Here is a 19,655-nt window from a genome sequence, read left to right on the forward strand (position 1 = left end):
TTTATTTGAAGTCACTGTATGAAAGGATTTCACATACCTTCAAATACCAAAATTAACACATTTGTCTGTTTAATAAAATAAATGTGTGCCCTCCACCATACAGGGTTGATATTAAGTGTATAATAGGAAAATAGTCCAAACATTTCGTGGCTAGTCAAATCGTAGCAATAGCTACAGTTCACCGAGTGCTATTTATTCTGTACCGGTGCTGGCTCTCACAGTGAGCCAAGTCCAGAGAGTTAAGATTAACACTTTCCTCGCGTTTTGAAAATTAGGAAAATGAAACAGTATTTGTCAAGGTCACTCTGCTAGTTTGGGAAAAAAACAAAAAAAAACCGTGGAATCTGTGGAGCTATGGACTAACCATCACTCCTGTTCTGATTGGCTGGCGGGCCACATGGCCTCGAGTCCGGTCTTGCTGGCACCTGAATGAGCCTTCTTTCAGAAAGAACCATGCTGTCGTTACTGCTGTGGCCTCGTGTGCTCCAGTTCACTTTAATTACCCTGTGAGGAACGGTTTCTATGGAAAAGGGCTGTTGCCAGAGTGGTCACTAGGAGATGCAGAAGCGAATGACTGTCCTGCCTTCAGACCCCGGAGTTTCACAAGGAAGAATGCAGTCTGCACAAGAGGTTGCAGGACATGGCTGCCTGTGTTACAGAGGCCCTCAGGTTAGAGAGGGACAGTGCAAGCGTCCCTTGAAAGAGAAGCCAATTAATGGAAGAGCAGTAGGTCACCTCTCACAAGGGAGTGTGCACCAGGGTGGCAGTCCGCCCCTTTGCTAGCTTGTGGGTCTGCTGAAGACCTGGAGGGCTTAATGCTCATGAGCTAGATGCTTCCCAGTTTCTACCACTGTCCTTCCTCGTTCATTCTCTTTACTTTCTATAATGCTAAGAAGGGAAATTAAACTTGTTTCCGGTCGTCTCAAAAGGTGGCACAAATATCTTCAGTCCTTTAAAGTGCTTTCACTTGTCTTTAATAATAGCAGAAAGAATCACAGAGTCGGCAAATTAAGAGGATTATATGTTTTCTCATTGGTTCTTTATCAACCTTCAGTTTCAGTTATTTTCTTTACATTAACTTAAATGTGTGTGCCTCTTGGGGGAGGGTATGTGTGCACGCACTTGCAGACCAGAGGCTCTAAGATCCCCTAGAACTAGTCACAGGCAGTTTCAAATGGCCTGAGTGGGTCCTGGGAACTGAACCCCAGTCCTCTGGAAGAGCTGCTACAGATTGCTGAGCCATCTCCTCAACTCTTACTCTCTTTTTTATGTGAGTGCTACTGTTATTTTAGCATTCTGTAATGGAAGCTGAGGTTGTACTTTAGGAGAGTAGATTAGTTTCTGTGAAATACTTCGGAGGTAGAAATAATGCTTTTTATCACAAGACCAGCTATTGCTTGTGCCACCTTCTTGCCATACTCCCAATGGCATCAGAGTCATGACTGTTTTCTTCTTACTTCCCTGCACTTCTGGTCTAGGTGAGCTGTATTCTAGACACTGAGGCCAGAAGTCGTTCTTGAAGTCACACACTCATTAATACCTCGTTCTTTGTTCACCATTTCCTTTGTGCGTCCTTGGGCCGTGTTTGTTTGTTCTTGCTTGTACACTTGCCTTTTTTCTTTATAGACTGTGAACAGCCCTCAAGTTACATTGAGGACAGATGTTTCTAGTAGCTGTGGTTGAAAGAAGGAGACAGAAATTGGATAGCTTGTGGGTTAAGAAAATCCAGGAGAGGCATGCTTCTTAAGGAAGAGAAAGAGATCCACTTTATGTGAATATTGGACAGAACAGTGGATTGGGGGGATTTTTCAGATGTCTTTGGGACCACTAGAAACTTTAGGAAGTTGGTTTGGATGAGACAGGGTTAAGTTTAATATTGGTGATTTCACGTGAAGTATTACCAAATATTTAGATGGTGATGTGGGTCCACAGCTGTAACGTAACCTGGAGCAAGAGAGCAAGGTAGCTGATGGAGGCCATGTTGTTATGAGAGTTGCCAAGAGAGTCCTGCAAGTGGATGTAGTGATGCCCTCATTTAGGATGCTATAAAGATTTAAAAAGACAGTGAATTTGGTTAGAGACGTATGAGAACTAAGTGATACAGTGAATAGAAGAGGGGAATGCTGGGTGATGAGACAGCTACGTAGAGAATGGTGGGGCCTGGAAAGCAACCTGAGATCATTAATCACTGTAATCTCATCTCAGGAGTATGTGCTCAAGGATGGATCCAGTTGCCAACCTCAAGGAGAGAATCAGGGATGACGTTGCATTGAGGGCAGATGTTTCTAGTAGGTGTGGAAGAAGGAGATGAAGCTGGATAGCTTGTGGGTTAAGAAAATCCAGGAGAGGGACACTTCTTAAGGGAAGAGAAAGATATGGTCTTTTTTGGAGTAGAATGTATGTGAATATTCGCAAAGCCAAGTGAGAAACCTAACCAAAAAGGCATTGAGATGCTGTTCTACCATGGCAATTAAGGAAACAGGATTACTTCAGGAGTGCAAATAATGTAAGAAAGTTGTGAAATCAGAATAGGATTAGTTATATAGAACAGAATCACTTATGTGTTACAGAGACACATGTAAGTTACTAAGGAGCTAAAACCTGGTTCTTTGTAGTGGGGGAGGTTGTTTTAGTTTTCGTTTTGGTTTGGTTTGGTTTGGTTTTGTGTTTTGGCTTTCTTTGGTTTGAGACAAGATCTCATACAGCCCTGGCTGACCTGTTAGGTAGACCAGAACTTGTTATGTAGACCAGAACTCAGAACATTTGTTTCCCCTGTTTCCTGAGCTCTAGGGTTAAAGGTGTGTGTCACTGTGTTTGGCCTTAAGAAATGTTTTAATTTGTTTTTCAGTGGGTATTGTTGGTGCAAGCAAGACAGAGACAGAAACAGGAGGATTACATCAAGTTCAAGCCCAGCCTGTATATACACCAAGTTGTAGGACACCTAGAGATGCATACTGAGACCACCCCCCTCCCTCCCTCCCCACCCACCTCTTTAATTAGTTAAAGATGTCTTTTTTTAGTATTCCTTAACCTTAATGATATGTGTCTTCAAGGGGTCACCAGTTAACCAGATGGACATAGTAAGAAGACCAGAGAAAGTCAAACATAAAGATACTGGGAAGTTAGCATTTGAGGGCAGCTGGTGTCGCTGAGGAGTCTGGTGGCCTTAGAAGTCAGAACGTGTGACAAGATTTTGGTTAACTAGTGAGAAAAGTTGTGCCAAAGAGGAAATCTGAAGATAGAGGAGTTCTAGGTGATGGCCTCAATGGGTTCAGTTACAGACAGAATACAAACAAAAGAAGGTCAGGAACTGGTAGGGCAGGGGCATTAAAGGAGAAAGATCTGGAATACATGAAGAACTTAGAGGAACGTTCGTTGGTGATGTGATGGATTGTGCTACAGTTCAACACATTCCTAATGCCCAGACTCTTTGCACTCTATTGAGTTAACCATGAATCAAATACTGCCTAATATCTTCTTAAAATATCGCTTATTTTTTCAGCCAAATTACTTGAACTAGCATGAGAGGGAGTATTGATTTTTCAAGCTCCTCTTCAGTACCTGTAGGTAGAAGTTGCAAAAGACCATCTACAATCAAGCTCCCTAAATACAATAGGAATGAAGACAAGGGCAAGCGTCTCATCCTCTTAGCTTTATGCTCAGTTCTGAGGTGCTGGGCCAAATCTTTGAACTAGAGAATTTCCAGTCAATAAAGCAGAAAGCTCATGTCCATGTGCAGCGAAGAGTTAGCCTTCCTCAGAACTGCCGAGCTTTCTTTGGGTGAGCCTGTTCGGTGACATAATGAGCATCCTGTTTCCTTAGGCATGTAAGTGTAGGTTCTTGTGAACTGACAGGCTAGAAGCTCTTAAGCACTGAGTAGGCCGGCGAAGCAGCTGGTGTGACATTCAAGTGTTCATGGTGCCTCTTAGCTCCTGAACAGAAGGGAAAAACACTGTTTTAAATTAGAAATCTCTTCCTTGACTGTAGCTGAAAATTTCAACACCAGAGAGACCAGAAAATGATAGAACATTTGGTTCTCATATTTAACCGGAGATATAGTATGTTCTTATATTTGGTAAATTGCACAGGGTTATATAAAATTAACTTTATTTCGGAGCTTCTCAAAAGCGCCCCCGCCCCCCAACCAAAAATCTTTGCCACCAAGAATCTTACTGTAAACATGAAAGGTTTGAGACGCCTAAGTAGATCTGTAGAATGGGGCGGGGGTGGGGGGTATGGTTCGTCTTGAGATGTGGATAAGGTAGCTGTATCTAGATTAGAGCGTTTTGTTAAATTTGTAAAATCGATGCCTTAAGGTGTTTAAACCTTTTTAGTTCCAAAGGAGGAAATTATTCACAGCATTTGTGAAATATGAGACTTATCAGTGTAAAACCAGAACAGCTCAAAGTACCAGCTCACAAAATATTTTTTAGAAAATAATCTGCCTTGAGTTATTCATGCAGATTCGGACTAGCACAATGCAGCATCGTGAGTAATTTGCCCATTTGTGTCCAGGAACTTTCGGGTCAAGATGGACATCCAACAGTGAGTTCATGAGTCAAAGCTCTCAGGTCACAGTCTCACAGAATAGTGGCTTACCAGAGCGACAGCAGAACCAACATCCCCCAGCAGTTAGGAATACAGTTTTCCTACCGCGTGCTGCATCAACTGAAGACGTTTCCTGAGGTGGGGCCCAGTGCTGCACATTCTAAGAGCCTCGCAAGCATTACCAGTCAATGGACACTGCGACTGACTACCATTAAAATGGCCGTGCTTTGTTAAACTGAGAGGCTGTGGTTTGTTGATTCTGTAGGTACATCCTTGCACGATTGGGCCAGTCTCCCCGTAGACATCCATGTCACCAGTCCACTGGATAAGTAAGGTTCTACCAACTTACCTGGTCGTAAAGCAAAAGGGTCTCGAGTCACCCTTAAGATATCTGTGCTTTGGAATCAGAGAAAGAACTGGAAGAGCTTGAAGGGGCTCGAGACCCCACATGTACAACAATGCCAAGCAACCAGAGCTTCCAGGACTAAGCCACTACCTAAAGACTATACATGGACTGACCCTGGACTCTGACCTCATAGGTAGCAATGAATATCCTAGTAAGAGCACCAGTGGAAGGGGAAGCCCTGGGTCCTGCTAAGACTGAACCCCAGTGAACTAGACTGTCGGGGGAGGGCGGCAATGGGGGAGGGTGGGAGGGGAACACCCATAAGGAAGGGGGGGGAGGAAGGGATGTTTGCCGAAACCGGAAAGGGAATAACACTCGAAATGTACATAAGAAATACTCAAGTTAATAAAAAAAAAAAAAAAAAAAAGAAATAGAATCTGCAATTAATGATAAACACCATGACCCCTCTGTTTGCCTTCGTTGTGTTCATGTCTCCTTTAGGAGCTGCCATCATTCTCTAAGTCAAGCTCTAGACCTTCCTTGCCCTCCATTCTAGTTACTGCCACATTAGTTCCTTTTAAAAAATCCCATCTTTAATAAATCATTCAAATTCTCAAAAAAAAAAAAAGATATCTGTGCTTTGGATCATTGACACTGAAAGTTTTATTGTATACCCTCCTTCAGTGCTGTGTCGTTGTGAACATGTAGTCTTAGTATGTGCTGGAAGTGGCAGGTATCGAAAGCCCAGAGATGTGGTTGCATGGCCAGTCTACGGCCCTGCTTTGTTTGAGGCTGGCCTGCACTGTTATAGATGAAAAGTTAATGGGGATAAAAGTTGAGGGGAAGATAAAGAAGCTTTTTTCATATTTTCTCTGAGCCGGACTGCTCTGAGTGTTGTCATTTAATTGTGGAATTCTGAAATAAGAGAAAAAACAAACAAAATTCTCACACTTCTTACAAATAAATTTTTGTTATCTAAAAGCCAATCTGGCCCTCTCTGGCGAAAGCCAGATGACAACAGTTACTATCACCCAACCCTGCCCCACTGACTTCCCTGACAGTTGTTCAAAGAAGCAAAGCAGCTGTGGAAAGTGGAAACGTGCAGCCAGGGACAACCGTGTGATGGGAACGAGAGTCCAGCACATTGAAACAGCAGAAACTTCAAGAGTGGGGAGTGGCAAAGAGTAGCAAAGGTTGCCAGGAAGTCAAACAAGGACTGCGTGTGCTCTGCAGGTTCAGGAACCTGGGAATCACCCATCACCTAGAAAGTGGCTTCTCCTGCATAGGAGAGGCTGGAATGGAGTAAGTTGATCAGGGAAGAGGAAGTAAATCAGAACAGTGCATTTCGAAGGATTGTAGTTACCTGTTGGGTTGAGCATTTGATTAAATGGCCTTTACTAGATGGGAGTTTTATGTCATTGTTTCTTAGGAGGCCTTGCTAAGTTGATTCCTATACTGATTTGCTATATTTCCATTTGGCATGGTTAACTTGAACACTTTATTCGTCAAATTAGCAGGCCATATCCTCCAAACTTTATGAAATAATAAAGCCCAGAATTGTTGCTTGGCCTGCTTGCTCTCAACAATCTAGGACCATTGTTCAGAATGACTGTCGGTAGTGTATAATTCATTTGAGACTCTCTGAAATGCTATGTATATACGTACGTGCATTTGTTTGTTTATTTGTTTGTTTGTAAAGCAGGCTCTCACTATGGAGCCTTGGCTGGCCACTCAGTGTAGACCAGGCTGGTCTTGAACTCAGAGACGCTCCTTCCTCTTCCCCATGACTGTGTCACCAAGCACAGGCTAAATAAAGTACTTTTTATTTTCTACTGTCTAAAAAGGACTCAAAGGGAAATAAAAATGATCCATCTTTAATACCAAGACGACTTGAAAACTCCTCAAATGCCAACCTTCTCAGAAATTAGCATATATTTTTAACATGTTGTAAGGGTTTTTTTGTTGTTGTCGTTGTCCTTATTGAATTGCCATTTGCTTTATGCAGAGCTGCCGTTTGAAATGGATTACAGCTCAAGGCACAAGCTAAAAGCATTTCTACTCAATAAACATTGAACCCTCTCTATACCCCAGACACAGATGAGGGTTAAAAGTCAATAGGACAGATCCTATCCTGAGGTCACAGTTCACTGGGAGAGACACAGAGAGGTGACTCAGATGGGTACAGATTGGAGAGAGCAGCTGTGATGAGAGTGCAGGTTGGGTCCTCTTCTGTTCTAAGAGTCTGCCCCCGCCCACCCCCACACATTGCTGAAGCCTTCATGCTAGGTTTACTGCTCCACACAGCTGCAGCTCCTTTTGCAGTACCCAGGCTCTGCCCGGAATAGCCTTCTAGGAGATAAGTAAATTACCGAGGGAGCGAGAACGGTAGTCAGGAATCTTTTGAGATTGATTAATCAGGCATTGTGAACAGTGCTTGCTTTCTGCTGTATCAGTTCTGTATAAATGAGACCCTGCTTAGACGGTGAGAGAGACAGAGACCGTGCATGCAACAGGAATTAACTTCTATTTAAGCTGTGTAGACTTTGTGTTCTTTGAGATGAGTAGGTTTTCTTTAAGTTCTTTGAAAAGAATAAAACAGAAGTTCTGAGTCATATTAAATTTGATTTTTTTTCCCCCTTGGCTTCCTAATTCCTAACCCAATTTCTAATTGATTTAATGAAATAATTTGGATGCGCTGTAATTCGTAGAGGAAGCCCCCACCATTTGTGATTTTTAAATTATGTGCTCTCTGAAACTATAGTATCAGACCACATGCTCTTTCCACTGTTAGAATTATATCTAATAGTTGGAAGCAAGGCACCGTCGCTTCTTAAAAAATGTTTCGGTCATTGAAAGGTTTCAGGGTTTTGGGGCAGGAATCCGGTGAAAGGTGTTTGGGACTCCTGCAGAAGTAGCTGTGGAAGTGGTGTGAAGGATTGCAGTTTTCTTGCTGAGATACAAGACAGCGTAAAATATTTCTTCCCTTTTCGTAATTTTTCGGTGTAGTAGGCAGTTGGTCTGGTCCAACGTGTGGTAGTTATCTGCCCACCCCCTCAAGCGGCCTTCAAGGCAGCAGTTCTGAACATGTAAGTCAAGACCCTTTTGAGCAGTGAATGACCCTTTGACGGGAGTCACCTAAGAACATCGGAAAACCCAGATCTTTATATTTTGATGCGTAATAGTAGCAAAATCGCAGTTATAAAATAGCAGTGAAAATAACTTTGTGGTTGGGGATCATCACACCCTGAAGAACTGGATGAAAGACTTGAAGCATTAGGAAGGTTGGGAACCCCTGCTCTAAGGGGCTGAGGTTCAGGTTGTCCACTAACTTGAATGTGATTGAGGAAGACTGGCTGGGGCGGTTGGTTCTCTAAGTTACCAAAGCAGCTATGGCTAAAATGCTAGTCACAAAGAGAAACAGTTACAGAGGTTAGTGGTCCGTCCCTTACCTGCCTGTCAGGGTACAAAGGAAATGGAATTGATTTTATGCTGATACACACATGTGCATGCATATTCCACACATGCTGAGAGAGAGTTAAGAAGATGGAGTTCTAGGCTGCAGAGATGGCTCAGTGGTCAAGAACACTGACTGCTCTTCCAGAGGTCCTGAGTTCAAATCCCAGCAACCACATGGTGGCTCCCAACCATCTGTAATGAGATCAGATGCCCTGTCATGGTGTGTCTGAAGACAATGACAGCGTACAGTGTACTTACATAAAACAAATAAATAAATCTTTAAAGAAAGAAAGACTTGCAAAGTCAAGGATGAGATAACCAAGAAAGAAGATGGAGTTCTCTTCACATGTTCTTTTGTGAGAAAGCTGTAATCCCCAACTATTTTTGAGCTCTTTGGTCTACCTCATGGCCCAGTTTTCAGTGTAGTGACAGTTATTTCGCAGGATGGCACTTAGACCTCGGCATCAGCACATTGTCAGGAAGTGTACCCTGATTTCAGGGTTAGGCATTTGCTCTCCTTTTAGAGATAAAGTGTTGAATACTTGGTGATCAAGAGTGTTTGCCTTCAGTATCTGTCAAATGGGAAATTGGATTTTATCTCCCATATCCCTTCAATTACATGACTCCCTCATAACTGTTACTTCACAAGGTGAGGAATTTTGTTTATTGTTAATGTTATTTTTAGTTCATTTTACAGAATGTAATATTATTCCAGAAAATTGATGATTTTGTGATTAAGGTTAACACCTTACTATTAACTCAATAACGCCAAGTAGTATCAACACATATTTAGCTTTGATAAGTTTGGCCTTTGCCTTTCATATATGCTGGCACATCCTTATACATATCCGTAAAGTTAATGTTTTAGAATTAAATATAAGGTACATGGGTGCCAATTAAATTGAGCCTCATTCCCATCTGTCTGTCTGGATCCTGCTCCCTTATCTAACATATTTCCCGATTATCCAGCTCTAAATCTTTATGGATCGAATAAACACACTTCTCACTCCTTCAGCTCACTAGGACACATTTCGAATCATCAGAGTTGGGAAGCCCATTTGAAGGGCGGTCTTGCTGCTGCTGCGCTTAGTAACGACAGCCTATGGTTTTGGCTGTAGGAATCTCACATCGGTGTATGTATCAAAATCGCTTCATAGAATGATTTATACGACCCCATATTTCATCTCATGAGCTTGTGTAAATGATTCTTAAAACCTGGAGTTACCTTTACTGACCTTTATTGAATCTAGGTGGCTTTCATGCGTCTTCCCCTGCGGCCTCCACGGGGGTCTGCCTTGTGAAAGAAGGGATTGAGGTTGTGTTGTTAACAGCACTGCCCCTTCACAACCGTCCTTCATGTTCCCTGGTGTCTCTGCCCGTCCATTCCTAGGAAAGCTCCTGTTGTGGGAAGAATCCCCCTAGGTTCCCCATCTGCAGATTTTAGCTATTCTTGCTCCGTGTCGGGCTGCAGCTGTCTACTTCCATAAAACCTTAGACTACGAACAGTGGGTTAGTTAGAAGTGTCGTTTGTTCCGGGATACATTTTATAGGCTAAGTGTCCTAAATAGTAGAGCTGTGTGTCTTCTTTAAGACATCGTCTCTCTGAGGTCTCAGCTTCCACTTGAAACTTTTTTCTTAAACCTTTAAAAGCGGAAGGTGAAATGTCTTTGAAGAGCAAAGGGGATCAAAATAGACAATCTGGCGGGTGTCTTTTGTATTTTATTTGAATCCAAAATTAGTTCGTCTCTTACATGACTATAACTTTAAGGCTAACAAGTAAGGCATTTTTTGTCGCCCTTGGCATTTTTGTCACTGGCTTAGATGAATGAGCGAGTAAAGGAGGGAACAGCAGCGGGTGGTAATGGGTCATCGAGAAGGAGAAAGCCGCTGGTGTGTAGTTTGTAGGTCGTTGGTGGTCTACTTCGGAGAGTGGTTGCGTGACGTTCAGATGCTTCCCCTGAACAGCCTTTTCTCAAGCTCTTTCCTTAGTGTAACGGAACTGAACGCAACCGTGTACTCAACCAAAGCTCTGGACTCCTCCAATAATAAAAAACTCAACTTCTAAAATCGGTCTCTTGATAAATGGTTGGAAAAATCAAGGACAGGACAAACTTTACTCGTTGTTTAAGCCAGGCCTTAAAAGACGCCTCGGGAGGACCAAGGAGGCACGTGTTCATCCACGCGTGCACACCAATCTATCTATCCTGACAGGCCTTCCCTATCGGATCGTGTGGTGCTGGGTGATCACGGTAACGCTTCGTGTTTCTCACAGATTTGAACTCAGTAAGACAGAACAAGCTGGTAGGTAACACAGGCAGAGCAGAAGTCTCCTTGACCATCTACTCAGGTCTCATTCACACTTCTGAAGTAGAAAGAACATGGGGGCAATGGTTTTCTGTGGAATTCAGTTTAGATTTAGTAAGTGCTGGGGAAAGGCTGTTTATGTGACAACCAAAATACACAGCAGTTTCTGTTTGGTATTGATTCGATTACATAAATTATGTGTTTGGTGTTATATGCCTGCTTTCCGACCAACAGAAATGTCCACTGCATCCTGGTAAACGGGAAAACTTGGCGGAGGCCATATTATTTGTGGTAGGAACATGGTATGTTGCTTCTACGCCTAGGTCAGTTATTATCCCTATTCTTGAGGTACTTAAGAACATCCAGTGGATAACATTCTTTTATGTAGTTGAAATCTGTTCAGAGAAAAGACAAATAAAAAATATAAGTGCTAACATTGCTTCCCTAAATAGACATGTCAGCAAACTGCCTTCCATAGACTAGTGCAGCTCTTAGCCCAGGGCAGAGAAATTCCTTTTTCAGAGACAGCTAATGCAGAGATATGCCTCACATATGGTCAGAGCATGGAAAATAAGTGAGTCTCGTACACATTCAGCTTCAGATGGACATGTATATCATCATCATCCTCTCTCTCTCTCACACACACACACACACACACACACACGGGGGTGGGGGGGGAGAACATTACAAAAGAGTGAATGGAATTTAAAAGCCAGAGACTAGGAAGTGTCTATCCTGTCGTGAATCACTGCCATCTACACAGTGACGTTGTCATTGCAACCATGAAAACAGCAGCTGTGGCCAGCTGCTGCACCAGATCAGTCCCTCCAACTTTTCACCGTGGTTTGAGGGGATGACAACGAGCTATGGAAGCTAATGCTGCTAATGGCTCCTGAGGTGGAGAGGACATTGTATCCTAATAGAGGAAGTAGTCACTGGGGGACTAGGTGAGAGAAAGGATTCAGAGGGGAACCAGAGGGTAGTGGGGAGTGACTCAAAGTACTGTGTGTGTGTGTGTGTGTGTGTGTGTGTGTGTGTGTGTGTGTGTGTGTGTGTCTCAAAAATGAATAACGATATTGTTTCTGACTACAGCTAAATGGAAGATGTTTTTATGTGACCTAAATGATGCCCACAGTGCTACTTTTCCTTTTTTTTTTTTTTTTCAGGCCCTTTAAACAACAGGGGGCTTTCTTTATAACTTGTAAATCTCCTCATTAAATTTTGGTCTAGAATATACAAGACTTACAGCCATGCCATTCCTTTAAAAAAACAAAACAAAACAAACAAAAAACAAGCAGAAAGGTGAAGAAGCTGTTGCCTGTCTGTAGACCTGATTTATACCTTGGACAGATCATCACTCATGGCAGTTGATGGGGGTAGCAGGCCAGTAGTTAAGTAGACACACATGCCCTTGTCACAGCATAGACAAGAATCTTAATTTTATCTCTTATAATAAGGAATCTGTATTAGGGCTAATGCGATGTTCTAGCCAACGGATTTTGAGTATGGAAACTGAAGATTATCAAACAGCTACACTCTCAGTTGGGGTTTTTTTCCTTTAAGTTGCTTATTATAATAATTGATGTGAGTAGGTGGGAACCCACTTGGCCTAGAAGATGAGTAAAACGGCAGTAATTGGGCAAGTGTAGGGTTTATGAAGTGGGAGGAGGAATGCAGTGAAGGGAACTGCCTTATAGAATCTATCTCTGTATTCTCGCAGATTTAACGCAAGGCAACCAAGCTTTACTTAGCCAGCCATCCTCAGCATAGCAGATTATAAATGCTTGCCTAGCCTTGAGAACCAGCTTCCATTCCATTTCAGTTGTCAGGATGCTCCCAGAACAGATAGCACCTGTATCGTCTAGAAATTTAATAGAAATATAAGTTGTGGAGTACATGCTTAATCCTACTGAACTTAACATTCCTGGGGTGTAGGTCCTTCCAGGTGACTTTAATGGCTGCTGGTGTATGTGGACTGTGGTCCACATACATCCTTCTAGCAGTTTTAGAGATAAAAAGTTGTATTTGCCAGGGACTTTTCCTGTTGCTGGATACTTTGTTAAATATTTAGGGGGTTAGATGGTTGGAGAGGCAGCAAGGTTGATTCAGTTAACTGAAGCTTGACCTTGAATGCCTTTAAAACCAATGCAGTGGCCAAACATGCAAGGGACTGATGAATGCAGGAGGTGCTGTCATGGGAAGACTTAATGGTTAAGGCGGGATCAACGGTGACATGGGTTCAAACCCAGGAAGCTAGGATAATGATGATCAGGGAAGGCTGCAGTTACCAGGGAATATTATACATCTGATCTTTAGCAGGAAGACCTCCAGGTCAGTTGTAGGTACTTTTAAAAGGATGGATTGAAAAACCAGTGAAGAAATTAAAGTGGCGTATTCGTTCCTCCAACTTTCTCTTTCACTTTTTACATCTTTATGTTTTATCACACTCACTCTTTGGTCATCTGTCACGGTCTGCCATAATTTTTGGTTCTGAGGATAGAGTAACATGTAGACAACCTAGATAAACGGTGAGAAAAAGAAGAAAGAGAACGGATGAAGGCATCAGAAGCAGCTCTCGGAGATAGAAGTCCGGAGGCGGTAGCATGACGGGAACTGAAGGGAAGGTAGCTTTAGAAAGCTGGAGGACAGAGCGATGATGGAGCCAAGGAGGAATGCAGGAAACTGCTTACTCAGCTCCCAGGCGTGTGTCCTCCCATGGGCAGGTCCATATGAAAAGGTTTAGTAAGCTGGGTGAAGCCAGTGTGTGAGAAGGGGTTCTGGCCTCGAGACCAGCTATTTCCATCCATTAAGTTAGCTGAAAGTTCAATTTATCTAGGCCTCAGTGTTCTGGATAGAGTAAGAAATAATATTATTTAATTTTAATAGTCAGATGAGAGGATGGGTTTAAGGCAACTGGCAAAGTTGGAACCAACCAATTGGAACTAAGCACTTTAGCAGTAACTTAATAACGGTGACACACACACACACACACACACACACACACACACCAGTTCAGTGACATGTTCGTTTTCATTTGATACTGAGTTCTAGTGACTAAATAAACCCATTTTTTTTTTAGAAGTTATACTGTGATCCAAAACCATGGTTCATGAATATTTGTAACTAGTGTACTTCGTTTAGCTCTCTGGTAGCACTTAAAAAGTACACGTGCGTGCGTGCGTGCGTGCGTGGGTCGTAAATGCTCTTGAGAATGAACGACTAACCCCTCAATCTTTTCTTCTCACAGATGTATACATCTCAAGATTGAGAGGAAGAAACAAGTCATGGGCCAGTGGTCAAGATACTTCTCTGGGAATTGTTGCTGCTGATAACTGCTTTACCAAGTCATACAATGAGTGTTTGGTTTAAGGAAGATTTTAATATTTAAAAGATTTTCATCTTGGAAAATAGATCAAGTGAAGATTTCATTCTTTTTTTTTTTTTTTTGGGAAACATTTTCCTCCTCATAAATTACCCTTGTAATGGGCGACATGGCAAACAACTCAGTTGCATATAGTGGTGTGAAAAACTCTTTGAAAGAAGCTAATCATGATGGAGACTTTGGCGTCACACTTGCCGAGCTGCGGGCCCTCATGGAGCTCAGGTCCACAGATGCATTACGAAAAATACAGGAAAGCTATGGGGATGTCTATGGAATTTGCACCAAGTTGAAAACATCTCCCAATGAAGGTAGGTCTTGCGTTGAGTGAGTAGTGTTTATCCCGCTCCGACGGAAACGTGTTTGTATGGTCTCGGCATGATGGGGCCATGGTTTTGGTAATGGCTTATCAGCTTGCTGCGGTTCGAGCCGGTTAACTTACATTTATCAGGATGGTGAGCTGAAATAGTTTGCCCTTTTGTCTGCATTCGTGTTCCAGTTTACAATAACAAGACTGCCCTTCACTGGAGGCACAGAAGATAGAGCCGAGAGTGGTACCCCCCAGGGGATTCAGTGGAAAGAAACTGCTCCCCAGCCTTCATTTTGCCCGTGTCTTAAAATAGTTCTCACTTCCAGTAGCCGTCAAAGTTGGCTTTGCTCATGGGACTTAATCTAAACTTTTAATAATCAGTCGACCGAGGCCCGAATGCACATTTTTCATTTAGACGGCACCAAGCCTCTCACTTAGTAAACATGTATGTGGTCAGATTATGTCGAATTTCTCTTATGTTTGGAAAGGCTTTGGTTTCGTGGGATCCCTTGTTTTGTAGCATGGACTTTGCTGTGCTGTGGCCTTCGAAATGATCTAACAAAGTCAGCCTTACTGTTCCTAGGACTAAGGATACAAAGTTTGCCCACACGTCTGAGGAGAAAGTGAACGGCTAAATTGGATGTATAGTATGATGGCATCACGTGGTTAAGAGAAAAGTTAATGAGGTGGGCAAGGCAGAAGTATTGAAGGAGCTTGTGTTAGCTTGTGTGACATCTTGAGGAATAGCCCCACACATGAGAATACATGTTTGCTGGGTACTGTTTATTTTAGTAAGAGTGGAAATTTCTTATGTTAAAATATTATATTGATATATATTCCAAAGCCAGTTATAGAGAAATTATTAAGCTGCTTTCTGAACATTTTCATAACATTACTACTGCTGGTGGCAATACTTAGTGTAACAGCAAAAGGTGATTTCCAAAAAATTATTCAGGAATTTTAGATCAGACCAAAAGACTTCTTGGAAAGTACTTGTGTGGTTGTATGTGAACGAGCTCACTACTGACTCTGACAGGCAGGCCCTTTGAGTTCTCTGAGGACCACAGTGTTGAAGAACTCAGAGTCCATGCTCACCCATGTCCTAAAATGCCGTCATCTCATGGCGTGAGGTCTGTTTCTGCAAGATATCTCAAGGATTATCCGTATCTTTTCAAGTCAGAACTACTAACATCGTAGACTTTGTGTTGACACCTTAGTAATATGATAAAGCTTGGGGCTTGTTCATTATGCAAACATGCATTGAAATCACCCTACTTTTTGTCATGCTACATTTATACCTTGATGTGCTGTTTTCAATCGTTGGGTTTATTAGTTTTCTTTACTCATATATACTGTATTTCATCTAAAACCCAACAGATGATGCTTCATGATCACCAAATCAGTGGGGGATATTAACATTAAAGAACCCTCCTGGTCATGTATAGTTATCCATAAAAGATTGCTTTGAGTGCCTGGGGATATAGCCCTGGAGCTGAGCACTGGGCTAATATACCTTACCCATAGGTTGGGTGTTCAGCATTGAGCATATGTCTCAGACATATGACTGGCTGCCCTTCACCCACCCATATTTTTGTATTTTGTTGCTATGAGTTGCTAGAGTCTTTGCTTCCTAATTACTGAGTGTACCTCTCCTACGTATTGTCACCTCTCGTAAGTGTGATTTCTCATTAATTTGTGGTACAGTTTGCCTTATTATTTTGAGTAGTATGTTACATTGATTTTGAATTAGTTAATGAATTCATTAACTAATTTTGCTTCTAGAAATTATGGGAAGAAGAGATTATTTACTCCTGACAACACGGTAGAAGCCACGAGTGGTCTCTGGAGAACTGATTTCACAGTTAACATTTTATCTTTATGGTGTGTGCTTTGGGGCACTGAGTGAAATTACGAACTGTTTTTCTCCTCTTCTGATTTTGCAAAGTTCTTGAGCGTGTTCTCCACATTACTGCGAATTAATGATTCCTAAATTATATATAAATTGGCCTTTATATATATAAATAATTTTTTATCTTGAAATATTCTTTTGAAAGATTACAAAACAGCCCATTGTGAGCATATTTGTGTTTATAGTCAACTGAAATATAACCAAAACGGCAGCAGACTTCATAGAAATACTCCCGAAGGACTCTTCATAGCTTTCACTTACTAGAAATATTTCACTCTAGAATCTTAACATTTTGTCACTGGTCAACCACGCAGATCATAAGGGAATCAGCGGTGTATCTAATGCATGCTTTTTTTTTTTTGTTAGAATAATCTGTATTCGGGGAAAGCGGGAACTGAAATGGTTCTTCACAGTATATGGGTTTTATGACTGAAATTAAAGGTGTTCCCTGTCCATTAGCGCATTTGTTTACAAGATCTGACTTGTTGCTTCTTGTGTTCCATAGATTCTATCGATCTCCCTAAGACAGAAGGGTATTGGCAATTGTTGGAGAAAATTCTGTGTATAAAATTAGGTTACATCTGGCACTGAAATATATTAAAATTGCCTTAAAATTGCTCAAGTATAGTATCAGAAAGGGTTTCTATGTGACAGGTACTTTTTAGGCCCTGGGCATGTATCCATGAATAAAGTGAAGGTTCGTACTTTATTCTCAGAAGAGGGAGATGTTCACCATGTTAAATGTACGGTGTCTAGATACACAGTGTTAGTGTATTCAGCTCACGAGAGAAATGAGTGGAGAAGAGAAACCGTGCTGGAGGTGCTTGTCTTAGACTGTATTGGTCTGAAGGAGCAGCTCCAGACTTTTCTTAGGAATAGCAACAACGAAAACACCAACACTTATGTTACATAACTTTTTTTGTGCTAGATTGGTTATTAGTGCTTTCTTACCAATGTAAACCCATTTTATCCTTAAAACTCCTTTATCCTATTTTATAGGCACAAAAAGGTTAAGCGCATGCCCAAAGTGACTCCTAACCTGTGCTGTCTCTGAGTAGATGCTTTTGGCTGGCACAGGGGCTTTTTTTTTTTTTTTTAAGTTTCTTTTTAAACTTTTTATCAGTCCATATACCCTACGAAAGGGTGAGAAAGAGCTTCTTTGTTCTTGTGTCTTAATTTTTTTCCCCTCAGTGGAAAAACAGATTTATTTTTGGAGTTACACATGGTGGATAAATGGTTTTGTGTGTCAACTTTCTGTCAGTGACACAATACCTGAGATAATCAACGCTGAAAGGAAGAAAAGGTTTTAAAAGGTTTTGTCATGACTACTTGGCCCACTGGCTTTGGGCTTGAAGGAAAGTAGTTATTAGCAAGAGTTCATGGCTGAGGAACTCCCTGTGAGAGGCATTCAGTGTCCAGGCTGTGGAGTTCTCCCCACTTCAGCCTTTATTTATTTATTTTTTATTGGATTTTTTTATTTACATTTCAAATGTTATCCCCTTTCCCGGTTTCCCATCCATCAACCCCCCCATCCCATCCCCCTCCCCCTTCTATGAAGGTGTTCCCCACACACACCCACCCTCCCTTCCTGCCTCCTCACCCTGACATTTCCCTACACTGGGAGTCCAGCCTTGGCAGGACCAAGGGCTTTTCTTCCCATTGGTGCCCAACAAGGGCAGCTGGAGCCATGGGTCTGTTCATGTGTTTGGATGGTGGTTTAGTCCCTGGAAGCTCTGGTTGGTTGATATTGTTGTTCTTATGGGGTTGCAAACCCCTTCAGCTCCTTCAATCCTTTCTCTAACTCTTCTAATGGGGACCCTATTCTCAGTTCAGTGGTTGGCTGTGAGCGTCCACCTCTGTATTTGTCTCGCTCTGGCAGAGCCTCTCAGGAGACAGCTCTATCAGGCTCCTGTCCGCATGCACTTCTTGGCATCAGCAGTAGTGGCTGGGACTGGTGGCTGCATGTGTATGGGCTGGATCCCCAGGTGGGGCAGGCTCTGGATGGCCTTCCCTTCAGTCTCTGCTCCACTCTTTGTCTCCACATCTCCATCCAGGCAGCTGGGTTGCCATTTTCCCACCAGCTTACCACGTGTTCTCTAACAAGGTACTCTTGGGGCCTGTTCTCAAGAACACTACAGATGTGGTGGCCAGTAGAACATGTCTGTGCCAGATGAGATTTTCCTACTTCTCCATTAACTATCATAATTCCTAACAGGGGGGTTGAAATTAAAAGTCCGGGGTAGAATGAAGGTAAGACTTGAAATGTCATTATTTTCAGCCGTATCTTTCAAAAACGAGCATGGATCTCACATTCCTCGGAGCTCTCGAGGTCGGTTTTATTCCAGAATAATCTGTCTATAACATCCTAGCACTTAAAATTATTTTTGAACTATTCTTCTTTTGTGTTTTGCTTTCCTGTATTGACTCTATTATTCATACTCTAAATCCCATTTCTCGGTCTGCTAACTTTCACAATGGCTCCGGGTGTCTTTTCTACTTTACCCCTCCGTTATCTTTCTTGCACGTCGTATTGGATGGCAGAGAAAACTCTGCTGTGGATTTCTGGAATGCATGCCTCTGGCTCCAAGTATCGTATTTGTTATGCAGTAGTACTGCACCAAACAAAGTATAAAAGTGAATTCATAACAAATTAAAGACACATGCTCAGTTACCAGGCCTGGCTTCACGCACCTCGGGGGGGAAGAAGTCAGGTGAAGCTGAGCTTTGTAAGTGGTGATTATCAAACTGAGGTGAAAGAGGAGCTCTAAAACAAAACCAACAGAGGAAGCAAAAGATGGCAATAGAAACAGTCGAGGTGCATGATGGGAGGCAGGAGAGGCTCAGTAGCTATTGTCGTTGGTTGCCTGGTTTCCATGTCTTAAATGACAGCTTGTATTTGCGCTCCCTAGAAGTCAGTCTCCGGTGCTGGTGTACTTTGACCTTGTCTCCATGTGGTGATACAGTTTAACTCTTTGAGAAAATCGACCTTTCCCTAGGGATAAATCATTACTGACTCGGGGGCTGGTACAAAACTGCTCTCAAGCCCCATGGTTTGTGCTTGACTTTGCAAGTTAGCATAGATGTTCAGCCAGTGTTTGCATGGCTATTGTGTGTTAGCGTGTATGGTTTCCTGCTTCTGAGTTCTGTGTCACTCCTGCATGACCTTGTCCAAGAAATGTATTGCCACTGTAGCAGAGAATTAAATGTTATTTGATGCCTGCTCTGGTCACCCGTTTTCACTGCTTATAGATTTTTTTTTAAGCTGTTTTAACTAGTTCTCCAACTCTGTGGCATGGATATAATTGTAAAAGTCATACTCGAACCTGAAATAGCATGTCATTAGTTTTCTATTGTGCTTCTAAGTTTCATTTTTACGTAGCAGTAAATTGAATTCCCTTTCAAA

At 42.2% G+C, this 19,655-nt stretch overlaps 1 protein-coding gene across 4 annotated transcripts in view; it reads left to right on the forward strand.

The window, feature by feature from the left end:
* The window catches only part of Atp2b1 (ATPase plasma membrane Ca2+ transporting 1), a 111,354-nt gene that overhangs the window by 39,741 nt on the left and 51,958 nt on the right, over positions 1-19,655 (forward strand). For all 4 annotated transcript variants that reach the window (XM_032911752.1, XM_032911728.1, XM_032911745.1 and 1 more), the window contains exon 2: positions 13,902-14,344. In XM_032911752.1, coding sequence (XP_032767643.1) covers positions 14,137-14,344 — 208 coding nt within the window. In that variant the 5' untranslated portion in view covers positions 13,902-14,136. The remainder of the gene's footprint in view (positions 1-13,901; positions 14,345-19,655) is intronic.

This window comes from Rattus rattus, chromosome 1, assembly GCF_011064425.1.
Source record: "Rattus rattus isolate New Zealand chromosome 1, Rrattus_CSIRO_v1, whole genome shotgun sequence".
NCBI lineage: Eukaryota > Metazoa > Chordata > Mammalia > Rodentia > Muridae > Rattus > Rattus rattus.